General features: G+C 40.3%; 2 protein-coding genes across 4 annotated transcripts in view; one reads left to right on the plus strand and one right to left on the minus strand.

Moving 5' to 3' along the window:
* The window catches only part of LOC129765090 (uncharacterized), a 165,736-nt gene that overhangs the window by 57,013 nt on the left and 84,402 nt on the right, over positions 1–24,321 (plus strand). The gene's annotated exons all lie outside the window — the stretch shown is intronic.
* LOC129765088 (arrestin domain-containing protein 2-like) lies at positions 879–2,897 on the minus strand. The gene is made up of 2 exons (XM_055764944.1): positions 1,698–2,897; positions 879–1,627 (listed from the first exon to the last, which is right to left on the minus strand). Exons 1-2 carry the CDS (start codon positions 2,719–2,721, stop codon positions 1,458–1,460), a joined length of 1,194 nt encoding a protein of 397 aa, XP_055620919.1. The 5' UTR covers positions 2,722–2,897; the 3' UTR covers positions 879–1,457.

Below are 24,321 nucleotides of genomic sequence, written 5' to 3' on the forward strand. Positions count from 1 at the left end.
ATCAAGCAAATAAAACCAAATTAGGCATATGGAGGTTTTAGGGTGCAATAAATGGTTTTTACGGTGGTTAGACATTCCACCCCCCCCCCCCTCTTTAAGGGGGAGCTGCCACACAAATGAAACACAAATTTCTGCTTTACTCGGAAGTTAATCAAGCAATTAAAACCAAATTAGGCATATGGAGTTTTTAGGGTGCAATAAATGTTTTTACGGTGGTTAGACAATCCACCTCTTAAAGGGGGAGCTGCAACACAAAAAAAAACGAAAACTAATCAAGCAAATGGGCCGAATTCGGCAAGTGAAGGTTCTAGGAGGCACGAAACATTTCTATGGTAGATAGACACTCCTCCCCTCCCTCTGAAGGAGAGGGGGCTGCCATAGAGCAATAAATGTTTTATGTTGGTTTGACACTCCTTTCTCCTCTCTAAAGAGGGGGAGGGGAGGGTGCTGAAAAACTCGAGATCTAATCAAACATATGGAATTAAACATAGCATATAGAGGTTTTAGGGATCGATAAACGTCTCTATGGTGGTTCGACACTCCTCCCTCCTCTCTAAGGGGAGGTTACCATACAAATGAAACACAAATTTCTGCATAACTCGAAAATCAATCAATCAAATGGAGCCAAATTTGGCATGTGAAGGTTTTTGAATATGACGAATGTTCCTATGATGGTATAACACCCATCCCTTCTCTGAAATGGAGAGGGGGTCTCGTAAAAATAATACACATATTTCAACCAAACATGATCATTGAAATTTTTTTAATGTGATAAAACGCACTTCTATATCATCTTCTATTCATATAAATAAAAATGGGTCACCGAATGTGTTGATTAGAGCAAAATTCGAGAAAGGAATTGTCCGATTTAGGGCTGTCTTTATCCTATCATATTTTCTGTATCAAACATTTACACTCCAAAAGATTAGAGGACATATTTGATCACACGGATACCACAATAAGAGGTTGCTGATTGTTATCGACGTTTCGCAACAATTGGATGATTGTTCTTGAGTGTACGCCCTTCTGACTTACCCGTTCTTCCAATGTCATTCCCCCAAGGCTTCTTATATGAAAAAGAACACAAAATATACTTGAGATCGATTTCCCGAAGCATGCATTACACTATTTATTTAAGCTTTTAAAAATAATTGTTCAAACAGATCGAGCCTTGAGTTGAACACATCTAGTATCGCTGTTTATTTCAAGAGTGCCGGTAGAAGTGCGATGACGCATCTTCCTCTATGGGGCGCACCCGATCATTCGCAGATTCCCAGAACCAGCAAGCGCGGAGCTTCGCGGCCAAACAAACCAAACAGATAAGAGCAAACCGACAACGAACACCTATCGTATACTTTTCGTTTATTACTTTTTTACGCGTCCGATAAGCATCGCCGCATCGTAACGTTATTCAATTAAATTGGATCTCGAGGTGGTCCCCCCAATCCAATGCACACTCAACTACTCCGGCAAGGCGCGGTTCCCCCGCAGCTATCGTTCAACTGCCGGTCGAACCTGTACACTGGATAACGCGGGGTGAAAGGTTTCGCTCCCAGCGTTTGCTGCTCGTCATCTTCCTGGATGTTGATCGCGGCCCGACACCGCGATTCCTCGAAGCTATGTGGAACTGTGTGTGTGGGAGAGAGAAACGATCGATGGGGTTCAATGCTTAATGGAATCTCGGTAGGTTATCTTACATTTCAACGACTGGATGCTGCTCGAAAGAAATTGCGTTGATAGATTAGTGGTTGACCCGGCTATCGTCGACTGGCTATCTATGGCGGAAGATTGTTCCTGAGATCTGCTGAGGTTAGCCAACGGCACAGTACCGATCACTATGGGTAGTTTCACTCGTTCGCTAGCATATCCGCCAGATACGTTCGCAACAACCTCAACAAAATATTCAATCCGTATTACACTGGTGGTCCGCGATGGTGATTCGGGGGGAATGAGCAAGCGTCTCACATAGCCGGCGGATCTATTCCGATCAACGCCACTGCACTGATATTTAACCAGGGTATGAAACACACATTTGGCACATTCGCACGGAGTTTGGCTTATATATGTGACCTGTCTCCTAAGTTTTATTTTAATCTCACTTACATTCCGTCCACTTTTGTTCATCACTTCCACGGTTACCAGAATAAACTGCCCTGGGACGTAACCGGTCATTGGTATGCTCACGGTCATAATCAAGGGACCTGATCTACACAACCCGCATCGGTATTGTCTCATGTTTTCCTTCACGGTAGCTGCATTCAGAGGTGGCGAAATCCTATTCAAATCCAGCTGGTTAACAACCGTAAATGCTATCTTATATGTCAAATCATACTTCCATGGTCGCTCTAGCACTATTCGAATAGTATATCGTATGTAACCGAAATCCCCTTCGAACGAAGTCGGACTGGTTGGTGGCAGTTTATATGAAAACTTGAAACTATGTGTACCCTCGTTCAAAGCGGTTGCCTCGGTGGAATCGCTGCTAAGAAACACCATCTTATGCTCGATGTAATCCTCCCGCCCACTGTAAGTCACGCTGCTACCAGTTCCGCCACTGTCCTCCCATTTGACACACGCCTGCCCGGTTATCCTCAGATAAACACTTTTCACCTTCTTCGCTTTCTGTGTCGCGATGTCCACATGGCCGGCGAGAGTTTGACCCGCGAGATAAACACCGTGCGAATTGTCATCAAACGAAATGTCACAAATTGGTGGCACCATTTCGTGGCCGCTCAAGAACGACCGACCGACCCAGCCGGATTCTCCCGCTGACTGGTACCTGTACGGGAAGAGATAAGGTACAACGGTACAGCTCGATAACGGCTGCGATCGCAATCGGTAATCATTTATCACCGAAACTAAATCACGGACGATAAAAACAAACCGAGAAACACAGCGGTCGGAACTCGAACCGGTGGCAACTGTATAAGAACCAATTAGTGCAGCGAAGCAAAAGTAAACAGGCGCTGGCTTTGGGATTAATAAGTGGGGGTTTTATCGGAATCGTTCGATAAGATAACAAATGTATCTATAGAACTACATGTGGATTGAGTAGCGTCCCTTTAATACTTGTGGTGCAATTTTATATCTAAAATAGATGCATACGAATGGTTAAAATATATTTGAATCATTCCATGAAATTATGCATGAAAATTTCAAACGTTATTTGAATAAGCACTAGTTATAACATATTGGTTTGGAACTTATTTGATTATTATGCACAAATCATTTTTAGAGTGTCAATGGAAATTATCATCTCGATTTTTCATTAAGTCCGATTGAGCTAATATTTTGCATTGGGTATTTTATCGTGTAAATCGAAGTTTCGCACAAAGTTCCATATAAAAAACCGAGATGATCATTTTGATTGGCACTCAAAACCATATGTTTTGCTTCGTACCACAGAAGTCTCAGAGTGTTTATTTTTGACAAAAAAAAATTATAGATGACAGTAGATCTTGACGTTTTATGCAATTTTAAGACATTTGTCATCAAAAATATTTCTTCGATTTCTTTTACTGCCCTCTTTGGGTGATTTTTCTATTTTCAAAAAACGTTGACCGCTTTATACCAATCTCTCTTAAGTTCGATTGAGCTGAAATTTTGCATAGGGTGTGTTTTCAAGGTAGTGAACATTTTGTATGGGGTAATTTTTTGAAATTTTAGGGTTGATTTTTTCCGCACATTCATTGGCACCATAATCAATACAGGCAAACCTGTTTCTGTGCACTTTAAAAAATAGTTTTCGCTTCTTGGATGGCACTAACGTTCCCAGTGAACTTTCGCCTTCTCAACGTAAGTATTACTTGGGTCATTTTTATTAGTAGTACTTTGTTGAGATTTCTATGCCGAATAACACGCCTTGAATGTATTCTGGAGTGGCAAGCTCTAGAATACGCGTGACAACAGTGCAAGTCGGAAGAAATTTCTTTGACGAAAAATCCCCCGGCCAGAACGGGAATCGTACCCGAACCCCCCGGCATGATAATGTGGAACGCTAACGGCCACGGGAGCACACAATTTGGAAAAAAAAACTTGTTTTATGCGGTGGATAGGGACCGCATAAAACAGTTTCTTTGAGAAAACAACTCAAATCCTAATGATTTCATTCGTGATCGCAAGGGATAGCAGCGTCAGAAATGAAAAATATAATTTGACTACCCTTCCCTGAGCATCTAGCTAGTTAAATATTCACATAGGTTGCAATCTCTGACAATTATGGGTCAGGATCTGTTGCAGTAATTAAGTATGAATCAGTCGCTTTGCATAGTCCATATGATTCTGCTGCTTCATGATGCATGGAGAGTAACATGTAATGAGTTAGAGGCAAAAAAGAATATAAATTTTCTGCACCGAAACCGTTCATGACGGTTTTTTCAACATCCGGCATACACAGGCTGTGTCGGTATTGCTTATGATAGCGTCTCGCAAAGTAATGTATTCTTCCGCACGCCGCTCCTGTTGGTTGTGTCGTAGAAATCGCAGTCGTTCGTTCTCCACCTTCGCGTACATGTTGACCATGAATTGTTGGCACAGCACACGACATCGTAGGATGCCGTGCCGATACATCATACGATACTCATAAAAATCCATCGAGCTCTATCCAGACTTTTGCTTGTTTCGTCTTCTCTAAACGCATGTTCATAAATATCAATTCAAAATGAGTAATGATGTTCATAATGAATGAAACACATACGACCATGAGTACGAGTTGGAGTAGGAGTAGGAGTACGACCATGAACATCGTGACACGAGATTTTTATGCATATAGATTGGCTTGTTGTCAGTCAAATTCTTACGTGTGTCACGTCACGAAAGAATTTGACTGACAACACCTGACTTTTTTCTGTTTCGGACTGTTGGACACGAATGGTTAATTTAATTAATTACATTTCTACGTTTGTCAACAATACATGAACGTAGATTCCAGAAAATAGAATATAATATAATAAAATTATTATATTCTATATTCTAAAAAAAATTATAAAATTTCGACTTCCACAGTTTGTTGTTATAGTATTGAATTACAAAAAATATGGAAAACCCATATTGAATTAAGTTCTTCTTCATTTTGACATAAGACTATGTCTTTGATTTCTGTATGGGGGGGTAACGATTCAGTAAGATTTTTCAAACGCATATTACCCAAATTCTGCGACATATGTTGTGTTGGTATAAGACAGAAAATTTATCCAGCAATTTTTTTTTCTAGACACACAAACGGAAAATATACTAAAAAAAACTAAAAAAAGAAACAATTTTATAATAAAAATGGGTATGTTGTTTCGATTGCACTAACCACTCGCTTTCCTCCTTGGCGCAACGAGCAATCTTTTTGCCTACATTCGGGTGTTAGTTCACAATGTTAATCGATGCGTATTATGAATTATTCTCCATTTGCCGATAATCAAATCAAGCTCAATTCACGTTTTTATCGGGTAGGTCTTGCTGCTAACAAATTATGCAATGTTGATCCAGGATATCATGATATCGAACATGTCGTTTGGTAATGTAGAAATGCAAACAACGAATTGAACTGGTAGCTGATTTAGAGGATCGAAAGGATATACTCACGCATATCAGATTATGATAGCTAGAGTAGTCGCGATCTTAATATGTGTATGTCTTCCTTAGAAGTCCACTTCACCTTCTCGAATACACTTGCTCCTTTTCCTATACATAAGCAGAACTTAGCACCCAATGAGATCAGTTCACTACAGCAGTTACACGAAGTTCCCAAGGGTGCTCCTGATGGCCATAGGATACTTAATATACATCACCTGACTATAAAGCTATTACAACCCCCTACAAACAATATTCCGAACATCGTAGGAACGAAGGAGAAATACTATTTTATCTATAATATATTTTTCGGTAGTCATAGATTTATTTGACTTAGGCTTATATTCATGTCGATCATAACTATTTAGCCATGTGTTTAAAAATGATAAATGATGACTCCTTGCTTTTTTCTGCATAATTGAATAAACAGAAGAAAAGGTTAGTAGTGGCTTTAATGGTATTTTTGTGTAAATTTTGGACCGGATCCTACCACGTTATCTCATCTAACCGTCTAATTACTACGCACAAACACAGTCCTATGTCAAGATCCCGTCCGTGCCCCAAGGCTCAGACCCATCAACTTTTTTTTTAATTTAGTAGTTTTTGGTAAATTTCGGAACTAATGGACAAGTAGATTTGAGTAAGTTAAGCGAAAATGAGGATGTAGTCCTACGTCCATAATTTCACCATGGAGAAGTCCATGCAAAACAATCTATTTTGAGCTTTTTTTTCGTTTTTTTTCCATTTTGGATGAGTTGAGATTTCATGAAGTGCCATTCATCTTTTGACAAGGCGCCAAGCATGTCAGGATCGAAGGGAGCTGTTTTGTGGAATGGAGATATTTTTATTGAGAAAGTCGTATTCATCGAGTTTATAGACCACTCTTTGAACTTATTAGGATAACGTTCTTTTGCTAAGAATCCACAGTATGTGACATGTTTGAAAATGTTTTTTTTTTGAACCGCGCTTCTCGCAGTTTTAACTCATCCTTGGGATGGTTCTGAGCGACATTGGAATGATTGTACCTTCCACCATCTTGAACAAATTACGGCTACAATGAACCCGTAACCAGTATGTGTCGTGTTCAATCTTTGTAGTTCGTCTTTTGATTATCTCCTTTCCCGTTCGTCCCTCAAAATGCTCTATTCTGCTGTTCTTAAGTAGTTATAATTGTTATAGGTTTAATATTTAGTTCTATAGTTTTATTATTAGTTTTATATTTAATAATTAATTCTCGGTCATTAGGGCAAACATGTTAAGCCTGTTGATGTTTGTAAAATAAAATAAAAATAAAATAAAATAAAATGACAAAAAGGTTGTCGTTTCTACTTTCAGTTTGTGATTCGTTATTTCTGAGTTATCTCTGCTCAAGGTGTGATGTAATACGCGAAGTAGATCTTATGCAGAACTATTTGCAAAACACAGGATTATTTCTGGATAGCGTTATGACTAGACTCAATACCCTGGTAATTTTTCTTGCTGATAAAAGGAACAGTCTTTTCGATAACACCATCTGGTTGCTCTAACCATTGATGGGATCCTTCTGTTGAAGAAGGCCTCGATGTTGATAGCTCAGGAACTGGCACTTGGTCTTGAGAAAGGCCGTTTGGATACAGCTTGCACTAGAGAAATAAAACATTTTGGGAAATTAAAACACACAGGAATACTAACTAAATAACTGTGGTATGTGGAATGTATAAAAGTATGGAGATTGATTCGAATACACATTTTTGTGCATATGTGTTTCGCTTCCATGGAACGCAACCAAATCTTAAGGGAATTTTCTAGTCTAGCAATTTGAAAGGAACGATTTTTTTCTTCAATTTCTAAAGTTTGAACATTCAAAAACAAACCCATTGTTGAGAACGCTCCTTGTCAGCAAGTACACCTCTAAAATATTACCGTGATAGCAACTGACAGATGATGGATGACTGAACACATTTAGCGAAAAGGATATTCTATTAAAAATTCACCTTTTGTTCTAAAGAATTCTTAGAACTGAACTCTAGTGCTCTATGCCTAAATTTATTGTGTTGTATATTTTCATAAAGTGTTTCATACAGAAAACCATATCCACTAAAATTGTGTTTACCAATACAGCTAGGTTAAGTGCTTTGTGCCAAAGCTCATCTCCACATTGTGAATTCTGCTTTTGTTCACGATTTAGGATTTTGCTCAAATTTCTATAAAATTCAATTGTTTCACTCGGGCTAAACGACAGGAAAATTATAAAACGTGAGTTGAATTGGAAATCATCAAACTGAATTCTAACCTGTAAAATTAATTTTAGGAAATTTTAACGTAAAACACAAATAAGTTCGTTGAAAATTTCGGAAACGACTTTCTCTTCGTTGCATAAGCAACACCCATGAAAGGACTTTTCGAAAATCTCGTTATTCGCCACGTTATAGCCATTTTAGTCATGCGGTATCATATCTAATGCGACCTTGACACAAAACTACAAACGTGTTTTTCTCCAAACTGTTTTTTTTACAAAGTGGCGTACAAGATATCGAAAGCTCTACTGAGCCGAATTAATCCAAATTTGGTGTGAATAAATTTTTATACATCTCTCTATCGCATGAGCTTATAAAAAATATGTTTTTTTTAGTTTTTCTATTTGAAAAAATATAAATCGTCATAAAAAACTTGCTAAAACGCAAATTTTGTTTTCAAACAACCGCAATTTCAAACTCAAAGATCCTTGTTCCGTGTATGTCGCTGAACTGGGTGCGATATACTACGCTTTAGGGATCATTGAAACATTGTCCATCGACCATTATTTTATTTTTTCAGACAGTCTCAGCTCAATAGAGGCAATCCGCTCAATGAAAGTTGATAAACGCTCATCTTATTTCCTAACAAGAATAAGACATCTATTGAGTGTTTTGGTCGAAAAATTATTCAAGATTACCTTAGCATGGGTTCCCTCTCATTGCTCGATTCCGGGGAATGAGAAAGCGGACTCGCTAGCTAAGGTGGGCGCTTCAGAAGGCACACTTTTTGAAAGGCAAATTGCTTATAACGAATTTTTTCACATTCCTCGTCAGGACACACTCATTAGTTGGCAGCGTATGTGGAGTGAAGATGAGTTCGGTCGTTGGTTACACACGATTATCCCTAAGGTTTCGACGAAAGCTTGGTTTAAGGGATTGAATGTCGGTCGTGATTTCATCACGGAGAGCAACTACAAATTGTACAGTCTACCCAAGCTCAAGCTCAAGCTGAATGTCGGTCGTGATTTCATTCGCGTGATATCTCGGCTTATGTCCAATCACTACAACCTAAACGCGCATCTCTATCGCATTGGGCTCGCAGCAAACAATCTTTGTGATTGTGGCGATGGCTACCACGACATCGAGCATATTGTCTGGTCGTGTATCCGGTTCCATGCTGCTCGCTCTCAGCTCTCTAGAGCACTGAGAGCAAAAGGCAGACAATCGGATATCCCCGTCCGGGATATCTTAGGTAGCCGTGATCCTGATCTTCTGCTTCATCTATACCTGTTCCTCAGAAACGCCGATGTCAACGTTTAATGATGTTGCCTTCGTTGTGTCCCTGTTTCGTATCCCTCCTATCCGATCTATAAACTTTTACTTAGTCGCGGCAATACCTACACACACTCTTTACAGATACACGGGCCAAAGGTTGTGCAGTCCACTGATGATTCAACAAAAGCCAAAGGTTGTACCGCTCATGACAACTCTACACGAGCTGATGATTGCGCCGGCTAGTGACCATTCTATCCTGGATTCCTCGAGAAGACGCACCACGCTAGATATGGGGTACAGACTAGGGGGGCGTTGCTGATTAATGGTCAGCTGCATCCCAATAGGAAGTATCCCGTGTCGGGCACAGGTACAGATCATTGAAGACAGCAACATCACAATTACGAAAACACTTGTAATACTAACCTCGAGCCAACCGCGAGTAATCGGTTACATATTACTAACATAGTTATAAGGCAAACATTGTCGAAATATTGAACTCCCGGCCCCGTCAGGTTGACGCCATATGAGCCTTAATAAAAATATATATTTTGGATTAAAAAAAACCGCAATTTTGTCAAAATCAATGTTTTTGACTTCTTCGAGATCCATGTGATAGCGGCATCTTTACTGATTCAGAACCCGATCGATCTTTCTGTTAAGGTTAACCGAAAGGGGTGGAATCGTGTACGACATGGTATTTATCCCAACAGTAAGTAGTTGGAGGCTAGAGATTTGTGATCCGCGGACTCCAGCGGAATGTACGTCAACGGTCTGGAGTTCACTAACGCTTCTGCTTCATAGATAATCGTTTTCAGGGTCTCGATGTCGGGTTTTCAAGGAGTGCTCAGTGCTGAGAAAATCGCTGTCTTAACTGACCGGACAATCCGCTCCCACACTCCACGCATGTGCGGAGCTGTGGGAGGAATGAGCGTCCACCGGTCCATAATAATCTACCCTAACGTACGTGAATGTGCGTACAAAGGACTGCAATCTTTCGTCGGGAATAGGCGCCATCAATGGTGCTCTTGGAAGAGTCTTGGAGATCTTGCAGAGCACGCAGTTCTTCGTGACCTTTTGAATAAGGGATCAGAGTTTTGCCACCACGAAGTGTTGCCGCATTTCGATGAGAACTGTCTCGCGATTTGCATGACGAAATTGTCGGTGGTAGAAGACCGTAATGAGAGTTGTTATTGGATCACTGTGGCCGGTTGTTTCGGCCAAGTTTGCTCACCATAATATAGGAACTTGGATCCTCGCAACCAAGGACTGTCCGCTTGCAGGTTTGGTCCCGTTCTTCCATTTTGTGGCAACGCCTGTCGCGTTGTACTTCGATTGAACTCACTTCCATTTTTGGAGATCGCTAAGGACCAGAATCTCTCCTTCCCTTTCCAAGATCAAATCCTTTGGTTCATCAGCAGTAATTTCCCCGATTTTCCTAAGGAGTTGCGTTGAATTCGAGCGAAACTTGCGAATCTCAAAATGAACCAGTATCATCTCCTTGACAATCTCCACCGCTTCTTTCACGGTCATGAAGCTGTCCAGATAATCATCCACGTACAATGTTTTTGACTATGGCTGCGGATTCTCTTATATAAAGAATAACGAACTCCTGCACATTGAGGTTTTTCACGTGCAGAACCGGGAGAATAAGTAGCGCCGAAAGTGGACACATTCATAATTAAACTCTGGATCGGATCGGAACGATTTTCTCGCCAGAGGGAGCACTGCCGGAGACGGTCTTGGGGGCGGATCAACAACTGGTGGAACATTTCCCTAATGTCATTACCACAGGAAATTGACGAAAACGGCTGAACAGCAAGTAGTGGCGTCAGCAAGTCGGGGTCCTTCAGAAGTTTGCAGTTCAAAGTAACCCCATTCGCTACTGCCGCTGCGTCCCAAATCAACCGTACTTTGCACTTACTTGCTTGGAGAAATCCGTTGAGTTGTATTATTGTTTTTGTGACGGGACCACGCTTTGTGGAGACTGTTTTTTTTCGCACAGTGCGTGTTGTCAAGTAACAAAATTTTGCAAGGTTCTTGCGAGTTTTTTGAAAAACTGAATATACAGGAATCTACGTGCATCTTTTGTCGATAAATCATAGAACAAATAACACACTAACGATAGGTTGATGAACAGGCCTACAAATATTCGAAGCACTAAAGCTGCATCCGAAGTTGTCAAAACTGTTCCTCCGCCGACGGAATTGCAGTGGATTGATTTATCCGCATTTGAACCAAGTACTTCCGAGAATGACATCGTTAAATTAACTAGAGATTGTTGGAACTTGAGCGCCGATGTAGAACCAAAAGGTTGGTCCCTAAAGACAAAGAACCTGCCACCTTAAGCTTTGTAACCTTCAAGATCGGTATGAACAAATCTCTAAGAATCAATGCTTTGTCAAAAGATACATGGCCGGAAAACGTGTCTTTCCGCGAATTCATAAGTTACCCGCAAAGCCAACGAGTCATTAGGATTCCTACGGATCAAATACCTTCCGGAGGTGGAGGTCAATAGCGCCAGAGTCAGTCACTTCGTTCTTCAGCTATCATCCCAGAACGCAATGCCTGTAGCACTATGGAAGCCCCTAGTCCTCCCGACCCAGTCGCGCCCGCAGCTCATACATGCCTTCTTAGTCGTTCTGGTTCTGTGGCCAAGGATGGTGTCGGGGTCTTTCGAGCCTCTCATATAGGCAAGTACGTTCTCTCTGATAGTTTTCCATCGCCTGATAGTTCCGCGACTTTCAGTGTTCCTCAGCAAATCTGCAGCATTTATTCGGATATTGAAGCCACTGATCTCTTGGAAGACTCCAGCGTAACACCAAGCTGTCCACGTTCGATACGTGTTGATGATTCATCTGATTCGAGCGAACAACAATCGACGGTCTCTTGATGTACTACCAGAATGTCCGTGGCTTGAGGACAAAGATAGATCACATATTTTTGACCGCTGTTGATTCCAACTACCACGTTATAGTTCTCACTGAAACCTGGCTTGATGAACGAATTAATTCCTTACAATTGTTTGGGAGTATGTACACAGTATTTCGTAATGACCGTAATCATCTGAATAGCTCTAAATCGCGCGGAGGTGGCGTCTTGATTGCAGTTTCAAAACGTCTTAGTTGCTTTCGCGACCCGACTCCAGTTTGCACATTTCTTGAGCAGTTGTGGGTGAAAATTACGACACCAAATAGAGCATTGAGTGTCGGTGTGGTGTACCTTCCCCAAGCCCGGAAATCGGGTTCCATCAGTATCACCAATCACATCAGTTCGATTGGTGATGTACTATCTCGACTAGAACAGAATGACTTAGCTATGGTACTTGGTCATTACAATCAGTCTGGGCTGATTTGGAACGTTTCTGCTGATGATCATCCTACCATTGACGTTATTCACTCTAACATTCCGGCTGTACACTTCTGGATGGTTTCAGTTTGCATAATCTAACGCAAATCAACAAAATTATGAATATTAACGCTCGGATTCTCGATTTTGTGCTGGTGAATGAAGCTGCAGTCAAGGAATGGTCTGTTGTAGAAGCTCTTGAACTCTTGATCGGTCTTGACAAATACCATCCTGCCTAGGAAATACATATTAATCTAACGATACCCGTCCGGTTCGACAATACCGTTGAAGTGCGTGAGCTCGACTTTTGAAGAACCGATTTTGTTGCATTGAGGCTTTTACTCGCCCAGGCAGATTGGCAGTTCCTGAATTCCTGCGTATCGATAGATGAAGCTGTTTACTACTTCGAGGAGGTCGTGGGCAGAGTGATACCTGATTGTGTACCGTTGAGCAGAACTGCGCCTAAGCCTGCCTGGTCCAAAGCTCGACTACGTTATTTGAAGTGACTGAGATCGAGGGCGCTTCGCAAGTACTGTAACAGCCGTAATTCAGTCGTCAAAAAAAGGTATACTAGGCGCAATCAAAAGGTATACTAGGCGCATTCAGGACAATCTACGGCGTAATCCAAGGTAGTTCTGGTCGTTCGTTAAAACAGAAAGAAAGGAGGATGGACTATCATTGGAAATCCACCTGGACAACAGAATTCCCTGTACCCCATTTGAAAAATGCAAACTCCTGGCCGAGCACTTCAGAAGTGTTTTTAACGATCGCCCCGCTTCGTCGATCCAGATTGAAGATGCGATAAGTGATACTCCCGGAGATATTTTCGATTTTAATATCATTAGGATTTCATCAGCCTGTGTCGAATCTACCATTAAAAAACTGAAATTTTCCAACGCTGCTGGTCCTGACGGAATTCTCTCCTGCGTACTGAAGAACTGCTCCTCTGAGCTTAGATTACCGCTGTCTAAACTTTTCAATATCTCGGTACAGCAGGGTGTGTTTCCAACACGTTGGAAATATTCATTTATGTTTCCGGTTCACAAGAAAGGTGACAAGCAGAGTGTCGAAAATTATCGAGGAATGACATCGCTTAACGCCTGTTCAAAATTATTCGAGATCATTATCAACGACGCATTATTTTCTTGCTGCAAAAACTATATTTCTGCTGATCACCACGGTTTCTATCCAAAGAGATCTGTTTCAACGAATCTTGTTCCTTTCGTTTCGATTTGCCTCAGGAATATGGAAATTGGGGCGCAGGTGGATGCTGTGTACACAAACCTCAAGGCTGCTTTCGAAAGGGTTGATCACACCATACTGCTTGTCAAACTCGAGAAGCTCGCTGTATCTCCCAGGCTCACTCGTTGGTTAAGATACCAATCGAAAACTGTGTGTGAGAATTGGAACGGATATCTTGGAAAACTTCACTAACAGCTCCGGAGTACCTCAAGGCAGCAACCTTGGACCGTTGCTTTTTTCTATATTCTTGAACGAGGTTGGGCTGATCCTTCCAATTGGTAGTCGATCGTTCTATGCGGATGACGTTAAACTTTTTATAAACTTTATAAACTTTTCGAGAAATGGCTGATTGCCTGCGACTACAGCACCTGCTAAACAGTTTCAGTGAGTGGTGCCTAAAAAATTTCCTTTCACTGAGTGTACAAAAATGCAGCGTCATTACATTTCACCGAAAACTCAAGCCGATAACATTTACATACTTGATCGATCTTCATGCTTTGCTACGCGTAGCGAAAATACGTGATCTTAGAATTACGCTTGACTCAGCTTTGAAATTCAAGCCACATCACTCGGATTCAAGGCTAATGCTTCTCGGATTCATCTTCAAAATTTCTGATGAATTTAGAGATCCCACTTGCCTGAAAACATTATTCTTCGCGCTTGTTCGGTCGGTTCTGGAATTCGGCGTGGTGGTTTGGTGTCCCTATCAAGCATTGTGGGTTGATAGGATGGAATCAATTCAGAGAAAATTCGTTCGTTATGCCTTACGTCATCTCCCATGGAATGATCCAATCAATCTTCCACCCTACGAGGCCCGCTGCCAGTTACTGGGTATCGAGACACTTCAGAAAGGAAGGATGGTAAGCTAGGCAATGTTTGCAGCCAAAGTGCTGTTGGGAGAAATAGATAGCCCTGGTATTCTTGCTGAAATGAACGTCTATGCACCTGAGAGAGTCCTTCGGTCTATAAGCTTTCTTCATCTTGGACCACATTTGGCGAACTACGGCGCACACGACCCAATTCGCTTTATGTCAGCACGATTCAATATGAATAACGAATTGTTCGACTTCAACCTATCTGCTGAAGCTTTCCGTGGTCGGATTCAACGTGGACCACCGGATCAAGGATGATTACTGGACGAAGACGCTTCGTACTATGAGTTGTGATAAATGTTTATGTTTTTTTATATTGTTTTATATTTTGACCACAATGTGTTTTTATGTGTTTCTATCAATGTATGACGTGAATATGTGAGGTTTTTACGCCACTTTGACTTTTCCCCACCGATTTTTCGATATGACAACAAATAGTCAGATGAAATAAAGATTTGAACAAATAAATAAATAAATAAATTTGTATGTTTTGAAACGGAACTGAAAATATAGCAAAAAGCGGAAGCCGCAAAAGGTCAGGTGTTGTAACGTCACAAAAGTATTGGACTGGCAACAAGGGAATTCAACTGTAAAATATTCTCCAATTGAAGAGTATTGTAGGAAATTTTCTCAATTTTTCTTCGACATCGTTCACTTTTTTGGAAATCATGTGATTTATACATAAAAATGATGGGAGGTGCCGCTTGATGACATGAAGTTGTGGATCACCAACTCTTTCCGCGCCTTCTGGTTCGAACAGTGGTTCGCAGAGAGAGGGCAGTTCCTCAGAAAGGTTAAGGGCTCGATTGCAGGATTCGAGGTCATCAAAATGATGCGATAACAACGAATCCTGTCCAGACTGCAAACCGGCCACTGCTCGGTCTCACACGGTTTCAACGGAGGACCTTTCCGTCTACTCTGCGATCACTGCCAAGTCCACAACTCCGTCGAACATTTTCTGTGTGGCTGCCCCAAATTTGATGATCTGCGAAATCGTGGGAGTGTACGGGACATATTAAGCGACGATTCAGCGAGGGTAGCAGCGCTTCTCTGCTACTTAAAAGATGCCGAATTGTTCTTCAGGATCTAATACGTGAACAATGGATCAGCCACGAAGACCTTTGTTCCTTTCCCTTCCACGATGAAGGGGAATAAGAATACTTCGGCATCTTCAACGGCAAGGATTCCTCTCCACTGGCCTGGAGCCATGGTCCGAGGACATCCTATCCATCTGATCCAGCAAGTAGGCAGCAAGTGGAGAAACACCAATAATTTTTATTTAATTATTAAAAATGTTCTCAATGTTACTATTCTAGCTCAAATTGTTGTTCGTTCAATCTCAAATTTATGTTAATTTTTATGTATATTTTATGTCATTTGTTTAACCATGCGGCAATGTCTACTGCCGTCGACAGAGGCGAACCAGCCCAGGAGGCTGAGAGCCTGCCAAATAAAGAATAAAAAAAACATAAAAATGAGAAAAAAAAACCCTGTTTCGGTGAGTCAAAACGTTGTCACGTCACGCTGGAATGGGTCATTTTTCTATGATCCGCCTGGGGTACCCACATAAAAAGATAGATCAATTGAGTATTCATTTTATTTCATCACATGTTGATTCACATTCCTCTGTCAAAATGATACGATTTGCCTTGCTCTTCCCTACAATCCGAATGATGAGCCTGTTTCAAGCATAACTGACCCAAGACTCTCAACCCAATCAGCGTTTGGTTCCAGTCGGTTAGAACACAAGAGAAAGAGAGATGTAATTTTCCCAACGGAACGGCCACACGCTGGGCAGAAAAGCGGTTTTGCCGTTGCTCGCTGCTTCGTCTTCCCCCTGGCATCGCTATTTCGCATACTTTGGCCCGTGAAGACGATCCCCGAGATGAGGAGAGGAACCAAAGATCCGTTGAATCCGTCGCGCTTTGGGGTGTAAGTAAGCAATATTTGATGCGGTTTCGATCAGTTTTCTTGTTCTGATATTGTGTCGGTTTTGTACACAACCACCACTGTCGGAGTTCAAGTTCACGTCGACGATGAAGGTTTCATATTCGTTTGTTTTTTGGTATCGACACAAGAGCAAGGGCCTCTTCGTCGGTCCTCGTCGCAAACTGGACGACTCGGAAAATTGAACGAACCGGGTGGTCTGTGGTCCGCACTCCCCGCACTGAACCGGAGGGAAATGATGAAATGCAACCACAACAACACACCATGTGTTACGGACCTTCTTTTGCACGTTGGTCGGTTTAGTTCCTCGTATCGCACTTATAATCTTTCTGCAGCACAGCTGAATCTCGTAAGGTTGAATTTCCTTAACTGGACGCGTATCGAAGTGGCATTCAGGGCTATTCCGAGAATAGTGTTCGATTTTTGGGGGAGTAATTCAATGCACTCGCACACGATAGGAAGCTCTTGAGGTTTTTCTAAGTAGGGGATTATTCACAGCCGAGTTTCTGGAAAAGGGTTCAACTTTTTTTTTCGATCGGCCAAAATGGGCAGAGAAGTGAGAAGTGTACTTGAAACCACGTGCAGGATTTGGATTGTTAATTTGAAAATAATCACTCCAGTTAAATATATCAACGCTGCTCGTGTTGATCGTTGTACCGAGAAGGTGGAAATGTGAGACACTTGAAGGAATGGTCGCTGTTTTTTTCGTATTCATTGAACGCTAAATGCTGCCGGAAAAACGACATTCGAAAACGACAGCATATTGTGACTATAAAAATTGCATTTGAGTGGTTCGCCTATGATTTGGCATCGACAAAAGAAATACACCGTTTTCTCAACGATTTATTTTTTTCATCCTGAAATTACATTAAATTTTGCCTCCAAATAAAATATCTCTCATATTTTTAACACAGGAAAACTGATTTTTGATGCCGTTAACCAGTGAAGCTGTCGAGCGCTGCTATTTGATTTGAACTATAGTCAACCCTCTTATAACGCGGTGAGTGCGTACCGCGTTATATGGAAACCGCGCTATAAGAAACTCAGAATGAGTACAAATCACATCCTTTGTACCGCGTAGTATAGAGTCCAATAAGAGCTCATAAAAGGAAATGATAAAAAATAAAACAAAAACTAAACTAAAAATTTTCATTCAAATACTAAAATTTCTAAACTGCATTCGGATGTTCTTCTCTGATAAAAATGGATCCCTACCTAAATGGGGACTACGGACGTTGATGATGCTGAAGATAAAGAAGTGGCTTCGCATACTCAATCTACACATTCTTTCTGTAACCATTTTTAAAATATACTGATTTTTTGTAATCAAAACGCAATACGCTTATGCACGGTTTTTGAACTCAAGAACAGTTCATGTTGCAAAGTTTCATCTTTTCTACACGCAAAACGTATATCTTCGAATGAAGTACTTGTAGCAGTTGAATACTACTGAAATTATTGAGAGAGTGCAGAATTCATTCAAACTCTTGTGACCATCCTTTCTCTTTAACATTTCAGATAAACCCTTTCCGCCGTACTGTTTTCTACCGCTCCTCTAACCCAGCTTAGGTTTGGCAATGATAGCTAATTTTGCAGCACATCTTGACTTGCGAATCATACCCTCTAAGCCACACGAATCATATCCTCTAAGCTTGCCTGAAACCGATGTCGTAATCGACTAAGAGATTATCTTGAATGTTTATATAAACATATCCAGTTAAAATCATGCATTGGGTGCACGAAAAAAGCTGATGGGACGTTGTTGAACGGAAACCGCGCTATAAGGCCTTCTACACACTAGGCAACCTAGGTTGGAAACCAACTTAACGAATATATAAAAAAAAGTTGAGAGCATACACCACGTCGGTGATGTCCAAATAGAACCCCTATTGAACTGACAGAAGCCAACATATCGAGTTCCCCACTGACAGTTTCCCTTTGTTTTGCCTTGAATCGGGTTCCGCACTGACAGATCTGCTTGAAATTTTCCTAACGATCTTATTTATTTATTTTTATTGTCGTCAATCTAAATTGTAGACCGATACATTCTTAATACTACTTAAAACTACTTACTTAAAACTAAAAATCTAAAGAGAGCTGGCTGGATAATTTATTCGTTTAATTTAAAAGACGATTTTAACAAGTTACAGAATCATTTTTTTTTTATTTATTTCGTCAAACCAGCGTAGACTAAATATGCTGCCCAAATATTACAGTGAAATTTAACGATATCTTATGCTATTCAGATAGTCTTTGAGCATTGACCTTGACATGGTTACATCAATTGTTTCACTGTGTTCGTTACAGAGGCTCATCATACGATTAATAGGACTATATTTGGCATAATTCGTTCTTCGATAATCTATGTAAAAAATGTTAGGGTTTCTCAGGTTCCTAATCGGTGCGTAAAAATTTAGGTTTCCTAATATTTTTTCTGAGTCCACTCGTTGTGATATGATATCAATAATAAATAGAATCATGGCAGAGTTCCGACGTTCTTTTAGGCTTTTAATATTGATTAGCATACAGCGTGCTTCATATGGAGGTAGATGATATGAAGACCAGCCTAGTTTACGAAGTGCAAATAAAAAAAAATTGTTTTTGTACAGCTTCAATTCTGTCTTCGTGTGAAGTTATGTAGGGGGACCATACAATACTACAGTATTCGAGAATTGATCTAACGTATGTAATATACAATGATTTTATTGTGTACGGATCGTGGAAATGGTAACTAAAGCGTTTAATGAAGCTCAACATATTATTTGCTCTATGGATGATTGTATTATAATGATCCACGAAGGTTAGTTTCGAATCTAAGATCACACCTAAATCTCTTACTCGTTGACATCTACTGATGGGTTGATTACCCAGTATAACACCATTGTTCAATGGTGTTCTTCTTCAAAGTAATCAAAGTAATCAAAGTGCATTTCCTAACATTGAGCTGTAATAAACTCTTAGTGCACCAATTATAAACTATGCCAACTTCATTTTTGAATGTTTGAGAGTCTTCTTCATTCTTTATTTCCATATACAGTTTCATATCATCTGCGTAGATAAGTGCCTTAACACTGTTAAGAAAAACGCAAACGTCATTAACAAATAAAATGAACAAAAGTGGCCCCAAATGAGAGCCTTGAGGAACTCCGGATGTAACAAATATTGGTTTTGAAATTTCTCCATTATTTTTTTTTCAAATTTCCCCATCTTACCATTTGGGTGCGGTCAGTCAAATATGACTCTAGCCATTTCAATAGCTTGACTTCTATCCCTATTTTTTTAAGTTTAAGAAGTGTAAGGTGCATGCTGGGCTTAACAATAATAGATTCATTTCTCTCACATTTGAACTACTGGTACCACTGTCATGCAATGGTGGTACGACAGACGTCAAGTTTGACAGTACGGCACAGCGGATGTGGGTACGTCAGCGCTGGCGGTCATCTTGCTCCGCAGACTCTTGACGAGGTAAGAAGTGTTTCGTAAGCTAGTCGATATCCGTGTCGATTGATTCTCAAGCAATGGCGTGAGCTGGCTTCGTACCGTTTGGCCCTGCGGACCGTAGATATTTACATTGGCGATCCTGCCAGGAGAATCAATCGGCACGGATATTTGTAAAACTGTTGATTATTGGTGGCGTGTAAAGAAAACCGCCCAGGAAAAAGGCGTGTAAAGAAAACCGCCCAAAAAGGTGTGTAAAGAAAACCACCCAAAAAGGTGTGTAAAGAAAACCACCTGAAAGACTTTGATAACTAGCCTGAGTGAGTAAAGAAAACCACGAAATGGCGAATTGAAACAAATCCTTTTGTGTGTAACGGAAACCACAAATTGGAAATGGCGAGTTCTCAGCCGTCAGAGCAAAAATAGAAGAGTGTGTAAGGAAAACAACTCTAGATAAAAAAATGGCGTGTTCAAGATTGTGTGTAAAGAAAACAACAAAAAAAAACAAGCCACCCATAAAGATACTACAAAAACAAGAAAGTTGAAAATGTACGACAGTAAGGAAACCAAATTGTTATATTTTATTCCATCATTTGCAGATATTAATTCTGATTTGCTGGTAGACGTCACAAATTTGGAAATGGCCGCTGAGGGAAAATACGTTCGCATCAATCATTGCAACTATGGCACTTATGATGTTTCGGATCATGAGTCGGACCAGCAGAACGCTGGGAGATTCGTTCGTGCTCCATCATTCTATGACGACGAAAATGAAGAACAAAACTGCGATTTTGGCACTGACCATTATGATGACACCATAGATTTAGATCAGGAGAATAAAATGCTGAAACAACAGTTAGCCGAAATGCAGAAGGCAATCGATATGGTTTCATCAATGCGCAAGGATAACCTAGTATATAACGCAGAAATCGATCCCGCTGAGGATAGTTGGAGGAGCCACCGCACGACGCCGTCGTCTCTGACAGGAGGATAATGGCAACTTAATTCTTAGTGATGCGGACGGTTGTCAGGTTCGTCGTCACGTTACACAAGCCAAAAAGGTACACTTTTGGAGAGATTCGAATTCCAAAAGACCTCAAGAGGTAGCGGCTGCACATCGGCCATCCAGAGACAGACGAGCCCCGGGTCATCTAACTGAGTATGTTCACCAAACCGAAGATCTCTAATCGACTAGGATTCGAAGGTGTAACTGTAGATAAACTTTTCGGCAATGACAGAATCGAAAATTAATAAAACAAATGATAAAATGATACTCACAACAAATTTATTGACATCAAATAGTTTTTGTTTTCGAATATGCAAAAGATTTCTTTTTTTTTCCAGTTTCATTCTCAAGGAATTCCGTTCGATAAGCAGCGCATGTTCTGGTTGTCCTTCCGGCTCGTTCCTCTCTTTTTTTTTGGACTCCACCTACTCTGCAAAGAAAAATAATAATAAAATAAAAACCCTCTTAAGAAACGGGCTGCAGGTGGCAATATTTTAGTTTTCACTGCAGCTGAAAACAATATTGAAGAGATACGTCAAGGGGTTTTCTATAATTGACAATACTAGTTGTCAAATATCAACAAGCAGTACGAGAAGTAACGCATACGTGACGCGTGAGTGACAGACCTCGAACATAGGCAGTATACACGGAAAGAAATTTTGTTTTTCGCATTAATTTTTTTTTTAAATCATTTTATTTATCGTAGCGCGAGATAGTTTTTTTTTGAGAAGAAGAAGGATGTAAGGTGCATGCTGGGCTTAACAATAATAGATTCATTTCTCTCACATTTGCCCACGGATGTGGGTACGTCAGCGCTGGCGGTCATCTTGCTCCGCAGGCTCTTGACGAGGTAAGAAGTGTTTTCGTAAGCTAGTTCTCAAGCAATGGCGTGAGCTGGCTTCGTACCGTTTGGCCCTGCGGACCGTAGATATTTACAAGAAGGAGTAAGGGTATATCAACACGATCGAAAGCCTTACTAAAATCAGTGTATAGAGGTTCAACTTGATTACCATTATCCATTGCATTTAAAGTGAATGTGACAAATTCCAGCAAATTTGTTGTTGTTGATCGTTCTTTGAAAAAACCGTGTTGCTTATTCGTAATTCGTCTCTTTAGTTGTTGAAAAAGTTTTTGGTTTATTATGGCTTCAAAGAGTTTTGGAATGCAAGAAATAATTGCTACTCCACGATAATTTCTTACATCAGATCTATTACCGGATTTGAATATTGGTACAAGAAAAGAGTTTTTCCATATTTTTGGGAACCTTTCTGATTCCAATGACGTATTGAAAAGCCATAAAAGTGGATGAGTTAATTCAGATGCCAAATTTTTTATAAAAACCGGTGGAATTCCGTCAGGACCTGGCCCTTTCGAGACATCGAGCTTATTTAATGCGTCAAAAATTTCAATGTAAGTTAGTTTTCTGACTCCAACATCACATGGATATTCTGGAAGAAATGCAAAGAAGTCACGATCTCGGTCCTCCTCAGCTGTTACAATATAAACTTCTTGAAAAAATGTTGCAAAGAGGTTGCAAATTTTTCTGGGTCATTCCCCACGATATCGTCAAGGTGCATGCGTGATGGAAAACCATTGCTTTTTAATTTTGTTTTTATGTAATTAAAGAAACTTTTCGGGTTAGATTTTATGTCCGACTTTGTTTTTAAGCTGTAATCTTCAAAAGCGCTTTTAACAGTTGAGTTGAGCTGTTCGCAAATGTTCAGATATTTTTGGAGATTAGCGTCAGATTTGTATTTCTTATAAAATTTATGTGCCTTCTGTTTTTTTATTTTTTAGATTCTTTATGCTTTGATTAAACCAAATCGGATATTTTGTGTTCATATTTCTCCTTTTTCGTCGTGTTGGTATCTTCTGCTCTATAATTTCATTGATCATCGAGTAAAAAGTCGTCACTGCTACTTCTTAGCAGACTTCACTGCTACTTCTTAGCACCAATCATTGCACCCGACTGGCATACACACTAGGCAACTGGCAATTTAGGTCGGACCAACTTTTTCGATTCAACCTAGCATGTCGAGTCGTGCGTAATGTGTATCGACAACCTTTCCGTTCAATTGCTGTTGACATTTCAATTTCTGCGTTCGTTGAGTTTCAATCATGGATGCCAGGGATTTTTTTCAGATGTTTTCACATTGTACGAAAAATTGCTTTCATAGTCATATTGAAGGAAACTAAAATTCATAACTTAATTTTGAACAATGCTTGATAGATTATTCATGGTTAATGAAAATTGTTGTATATAGAGAATTCATTAAACTTACCTTGAGGTTTCGAAGTTTATTTCAATAAATATGAAAAATATGTATATTGCGCGACCACGAACTGAATTTAGAAATGAAGTAATAAATCTCTTTTTTTTTTCTCTCTTTTGCTTTGAAATTTTGGCTAATTATTGTGAAACGGTATGTAACCGGAAACCCTTCGATTGTGAAGTGGTCGTGAAAAACAAGCGAATGAATGACACCGAGATAAAACTCTCGATTGATTATTAAGGACAAAAGTAAGGTGTGGAGGCGATCTGGCGTAGTGGTAACATACATCCCACGCTCAAGATCACGAGTTCAATTCTCACTCCCGATATTCTTCCAAAAATGGAAGCAAAAGTGACGAACCAGCCAAATGTGTTGAAAATCACTATAATACAGAAAAAAAACAAAAGTAAGCAAGTGACACTCATAAAATGTGAGCGGATGACACTAAAACAAAAGTTTTGTTTTTTTAGCCAATTTTATGAAACAAATATCTCCGAAAAATTCACGCACAGTATCATATTGAAATGTCTTCACATCTATACATATAAAAATGGATTTCTGTCTGTCTGTCTGCCTGTCTGTCTGTCTGATTCTTATGGACTCGGAAACTACTGAACCGATAAACATGAAAATTGGTATGTAGGAGTTTTTGGGGCCGGGGAAGGTTTTCGTGATAGTTTGAGACTCCTCCTCCCTCTCTAAGGGGGGGCTACCATACAAATGAAACACAAATTTCTGCATTACTCGAGAATTATTCAAGCAAATGAAACCAAATTGGGCATATTGAGGTATTAGGGTGCAATAAATGTTTTTACGGTGGTTAGATATCCCTCCCCCCTCTCTTAGGGGGGGGGGACTGCCATACAAATCTATATATATAAAAATGGAGTGATGTCTGTCTGTCTGTCTGATTCTTATAGACTCGGAAACTACTGAACCGATCGACATGAAAATTGGTATGTGGGGGTTTTTGGGGCCGGGAAAGGTTTTCGTGATATTTTGAGACCCAAGTGATATTTTGAGATCAAGCAAATTAAACCAAATTAGGCATATGGAAACTTTAAGGTGCAATGAATGTTTCTATGGTGGTTAGATACCCCTCCCCCCTCTCTTAGGGGTGGCTGCCATACAAATAAAACACAAAT

This window comes from Toxorhynchites rutilus, chromosome 2 (assembly GCF_029784135.1).
Source record: "Toxorhynchites rutilus septentrionalis strain SRP chromosome 2, ASM2978413v1, whole genome shotgun sequence".
Classification (NCBI taxonomy): Eukaryota; Metazoa; Arthropoda; class Insecta; order Diptera; family Culicidae; genus Toxorhynchites; species Toxorhynchites rutilus.

Bases quoted from the DNA above. Each gene is read 5' to 3' on its own strand.
- LOC129765088 (XM_055764944.1), bottom strand. From the start codon at position 2,721: ATGGTGCCACCAATTTGTGACATTTCGTTTGATGACAATTCGCACGGT. The intron at 1,628-1,697 runs GTAAGATAACCT...CCACACACACAG, and splicing joins CAGCATCCAGTCGTTGAAAT to TTCCACATAGCTTCGAGGAA.